The sequence below is a fragment of the Pelobates fuscus genome, chromosome 2, assembly GCF_036172605.1.
Source record: "Pelobates fuscus isolate aPelFus1 chromosome 2, aPelFus1.pri, whole genome shotgun sequence".
Taxonomy (NCBI): Eukaryota; Metazoa; Chordata; class Amphibia; order Anura; family Pelobatidae; genus Pelobates; species Pelobates fuscus.
In genome coordinates, this window is record NC_086318.1 from 228538437 (window position 1) to 228544102 (window position 5666).

The 5666-nt window shown below is 34.4% G+C and overlaps 1 protein-coding gene across 1 annotated transcript; it reads left to right on the forward strand.

Moving 5' to 3' along the window:
* Positions 1-4456: 4456 nt before the first annotated feature.
* LOC134586273 (trace amine-associated receptor 4-like) lies at positions 4457-5443 on the forward strand. Its single transcript, XM_063441759.1, has one exon. It carries the CDS (start codon positions 4514-4516, stop codon positions 5441-5443), a length of 930 nt encoding a protein of 309 aa, XP_063297829.1. The 5' UTR covers positions 4457-4513.
* The last annotated feature ends 223 nt before the right edge of the window (positions 5444-5666 follow it).

Here is a 5666-nt window from a genome sequence, read left to right on the forward strand (position 1 = left end):
AAGGTTTTAGAAGATTTATACGCCCCATCCATGCTATTTCAATTTTTTTCCATTGGTTAAAATCCTCTTTTAGGTGGTCTATTATTTCACTAAAGTTAACAGAAATAATTTTCTAAAAGGTTGGGTAAATAATAATATAAAAATAATATTATAGGTTACTGTTTTTCAATGTTCATATATGTAAATATATTTCACAACTGGCAGTCAACATAACACTATACATACCAGAAAATGTAATGAAGAAAACTCTCAGACATAAAAAGGTAATGATGATCAAATATATTCAAATAATTTTTATTGAACAATTTTTATAAATATACAACAAAAACAGTATTTTGAAACAAAATTCTAAACAATTAAATTATGTAGTAAAGTGAGGGGGAGGGACAAGATTGAGGGAATGGGGTAAAGGGGAAATTCAATCCATATGTGTAGAAAAAAATGAAACAACATTTGCATATTATACAATAATAAACGTATAACAGTTACTACAATATTATAAACATAGAGTGTGCAAAATTAATTACATACAATATTTTTTCTTCATAGACTTCTCCCAGGTGTCCCAATGATACCTTAATAGAATGATAGTAACATTTGTATTTGTAACAGAACCGCTGGCACCCCGACCGGGTACCTTCCGCTGACGGATGCTCCTAGCGCTTCCTGAGGACTCCAAGCACTGCAGCAGACACCACAACCACCGAATCTGAGAAGCATAGGAATCCTCTCTAGCATATGAATGCTGTATACAGCCGAATAGGAAAAACCATGCGAATAGGTTTACACTCCTAGCAGTCAAACTGGAACAGCATACAATAAATCCTCCCCCAATAATGAGACGACACTTTACTTTGAGGGTTAAAACAGGAACTCAACTGCTGGCACACCCAGCCTGGTTTTTATTACAGTCTTGCACATACAGGACCGCCCACAGGGAGGTATAAAATAACCAATCAAATAACAGTTACAACTCACAGTAAAGTCCTTCCCTCTGCCTGTGATACAATTATCTTACACAATGGGAAATCTAATTATCACAAGCAGAGAAATACAGTTTTTACACAATATGTATAACTTCTAAAATATACATGTCACAAACATCAAACATACATTTTCATAATCAATCCATTCAGGGGAACAACATATTAAAAAAATGGCACGAATCAGACCAGGGGTTCAAAAGTTAGCAACAGTATTAATAAAACCCTCGGCCAGCATGGCTTTCCAGCCCAAACCAGTTTCAGAGTCTTCTATCCTGGAGATAATTGAGAAGTAATGCAATTATCTCCAAGGACAGAGGCAAAACTCCATTAGCCACATGGCAGACAAAGGACAACAAAAGACATAAAAATACATACTGTTACATTTATCACATAGAACCTACACATTTACAATTTACCGAACACATAATAGCATATATAATATTGCAGACCGCCTGAATGCAATCTGCTACACAGTCTCAAAGGGACATTGTTCCTAAAGTCATAATATGTCCACGGATGGTTTTTAAAGGGCCAGCAGCAGCACCATACAAATCCAATATGCCCAAATATTGTACTTGAAGGGCCAAATAACCCAGGGGCCATAGTCAGCAGGTAGGTGGCGGGCAAACAGGCTTCTCCAATGCCCAGTGGCGAGGTTGGTTTTGTCACAGTACTGTTAATGCTTTTTACATGGCTGTTTCAGTTATGCTCACGTCCCTGCTCTCATAGTAATTGTGAGAATGAAGGACTAACTAAACCATGACATTGATCCAGTGTCTCCAATTTTTAATTCCTTGATTACTGTATTACACAGTGATCAAGAATACAACTGTGTAGTGGGTTTATTTATGTATTCACTAGCAGTGTTTTTAATACTTTTAAAGTCTGAACAATCATTTTTGATAGCATGAGATACTGATAAATAATCTATATAGATAGTAAAAAGTTTAGGATTTGAAAATATAATAGTGAACTATTTGATGGACTCAATCTAAGAAATTGATCTCTAATTTTTCTCATTCCCCCCTAATTTGGGGAAAAGTGAAAGTACAATTTAGTAAAAGAACAAAAGAAACTGTCTAAGACCTTAGAACCGAGTATTTACAGCACTTTCATATTTTGCAATTTGGCCCGTAAATATACAATCTAAAGATTTATTTATTATATATTTATTATTATTTACAGCACTTTCATATTTTGCAATTTGGCCCGTAAATATACAATCTAAATATGTATTTATTTATTTATTTATTTTTGTACAGATTTTTGGCTTCTTGTATTTCCTTTTTTTTCTTTTTTTTCTTCTTTATTTTTGCTGTGAGATTAATAACAAACAAGCTTGTGTAGTCACGACAGCAGAACAAACATAATATTAACAGACAATAAAAGATATAGCATGGCATTTAGGGGTGACATAGCTGAGCAACATATAAAGTATTATAGAGTGGTGGTACACATAAGGTTTGCAAAATATACTGTGCAAACTCACTTTGTGTGTCAAAAAGGCAGAAAAAAACGCTTATTACCATTACACCTGGTACAAGCTAGCGGAAAAATTATCCCACGCCAAGGTTCAAAATATGCCTTTTGAAATACCCTGGGGTGTCTACTTTTAGAAATGGTAGGCCTTTGTGGGGTAGTTTGAATTTAAAACCTGCGAAGATGCTTGGAAATTGCACATAGGCCCAGCGTCAAAATTCAAAGTTCTGTAAAAGCTGATATGGCTTGGTCTCCAATATGGCCCTGTAGCTTCACAAAATAGTGCCAAAGACATTCATTGGGGATGTCTTTTTACTCAGAAGACTTAGCTGAGCATAATTTGGAGGTTTTGAACTTAGTGGCACATATGAAATATACAAAATGCCCAGCAAAAATGCAATCCGTATGTCAAAAAATGCACAAAATTATTTTTTACCACATACTTTGGCATATATTGGTGAAAAAATGGGGGCATGCTAAGGCACAATATGCACCTTATGATATACCCTGGAGTGTCTACTTTTACAAATGGTAGGCCTTTGTGGGGTTTTTTTGAACAGTCAAACTGTAATAATACCCCAAATGGAAGCATTGGCTCATTAAATCCGTCTCTCAAAATTCTACTGTTAATACTGAAAAGGACAGGTCTGCTGTATGGCACTGTAGCTTCACGAAATAGTGGCATAGACATACAATGGGGGTGTCCTTTTACTCAGAAGACTTAGCTGAGCATAATTTGGGGGGTTTGAACTTAGTGGCGCATATGAAATATACAAAATACCCAGTAAAAATGCAATCCGTATGTAAAAAATGCACAAAATTATTTTTTACCACATACTTTGGCATGTAATGGTAAAAAAATGGGGGCATGTTAAGGCACAATATGCACCTTATGAGATACCCTGGAGTGTCTACTTTTACAAATGGTAGGCCTTTGTGGGGTTTTTTTGAACAGTCAAACTGTTATAATACCCCAAATGGAAGCATTGGCTCATTAAATCCGTCTCTCAAAATTCTACTGTGAATACTGAAAAGGACAGGTCTCCTATATGGCACTGTAGCTTCACAAAATAGTGCCAACGACATACGATGGGGGCACCGTTGTACTCAGCAGAAGTAACTGAACACATAATAAAACTTTGTACAGGAATAGCACACACCAACTTTACAAAATACACATGAGAAGTTCTTTGTTATAAGTTTGTGTGCGAAAACCCCCAAAAAACACAATTTTACTCCAATATTTAGCAGAGGTTGGCGGTAAAATGGCTACGTAGAAAGTGTCAAAACAACCTTAGGTAAATAGCTTGTGGTGTCTACTTTATATAAATATATACTTTTGTGTGGCAATTTTGTTTTCTTTTATGGCAATTAAGCTTACAAGACAAACATACCAAATTCTAAAATCGCTCCACATTAAAAGTTTATTTTACTCCTTGTGCTTTGTGACCTGTAACTACCAAAAAAAACTTTAAATCCCAGACACATTATATATTCTGTAAATCAGAACAACTAAATGAATTTATTTTTAATTACTTTCCGTAACCTGCACTAATTGTGCACACATTATTATTGCAAAAACTGTAAAAAAATCAAGATTTTTCATTTTTTTTGCATTTTTCTGAATTTTTTTTAATAATAAATAAGCATTTATGTAAATATATGTTACATCAAATTAAAGCCCTTTCTGTCCTTTAAAAAACGGTATATAATATGCGTCGGTGCAATAAATTAGTAAAATGCAAATTGCAGTTGAACGCAAACAGCAAAAAATGCAAAAAAATGCTTGTGTCATTAAGTGAAAGACAAGCTTCTGAAGCTGTGTCCTTAAGGGGTTAATAAAACGCTGAGACAATATGTTTAGTTGGAGTTTAGATGGTATTTATTGATTGTTTTTTTACCTTTTCTCTTCCCAGTGATTTGCATCACTTATAAAAGAAAACATGAATTTTTCACATTTTTGGAACCTGCAAACAGCAAATTATTGCTTTGACTTTGTAAACAATTCCTGTCGTAAGACCAACGTTACCCTATCAAGATTTTCAACTATGTGCATGATCATGTCTGTGGTTACAACAATCACCATTGTGGGAAATCTAATGGTGATCATTTCAGTTGTTCATTTTAAACAACTTCACAGTCCAACCAACTTCCTTATTCTGTCCTTGGCAATAACAGATTTTCTCCTCGGAATGGTAATAATGCCTTATAGCATGGTCCGATCAGTGACATCTTGCTGGTATTTTGGTGATTTATTCTGCAAACTACACAGTTGTTTGGATATGATGTTCTGCACAACTTCCATATTTCATCTATTTTTTATTTCTGTAGATCGCTATTATGCTGTGTGTCAACCGCTTCATTATTATTCAAAAATAACAACTCCTGTAATAGAAGTGTATTTATTTTTTAGCTGGTCCATTCCTTGCTTTTATTCTTTCAGCCTTGTTTTATCAAATGTGAACACTGAAGGGATAGAAGACCAACTGGACTCCCTTTCCTGTGCTGGGTCGTGTGTTCTTACATTCAACAAAATTTGGGCAGTCGTTTCTTCATTAGTGCATTTTTTTATTCCTGGTACCTTAATGATAGGGATATATATTCATATATTTTCTATTGCAAGAAAACAGGCAAAGATCATACATTGTCATCCAAATTATATAGGCTCAAACACCAACAGCAAGACATCTCTTAAGGTAGAAAGTAAAGCCGCAAAAACATTAAGTCTAGTTATGGGAGCTTTTGTGGCGTGCTGGCTTCCATTTTTTACTTTGACCATTGTAGATCCTTTTCTAAGTTTTACAGCATCTAATGATTTGTATAATGCGGTTCTGTGGCTTGGTTATTTTAATTCTGCCCTTAACCCAATTATTTATGCTTTGTTCTATCCGTGGTTTCAAAACACTTTTAAATGCATCATATCAGGTACTATATTTCATGTTAATTCATCTTCCATAAAAATACTATTTAATTTGTAAAACCAATCTGTGTCATAGAAATCTTCAGTAGATAACAAAAACAATGTTAGAAAGTCATAAATGCAGAATGTAAACATTGTATATTTAAAAACATATTCACCACCCAGTGGTTCTGAATACTTCTATTTGACTGTTAGACATGGAAAGTTTGTTCTGTCAAGTTACCTATGCAATTGTAGTATAGAAGTGAAACACTAACAAACAACATTCAAACATAATTCCA

Bases quoted from the DNA above. Each gene is read 5' to 3' on its own strand.
- LOC134586273 (XM_063441759.1), top strand. From the start codon at position 4,514: ATGTGCATGATCATGTCTGTGGTTACAACAATCACCATTGTGGGAAAT.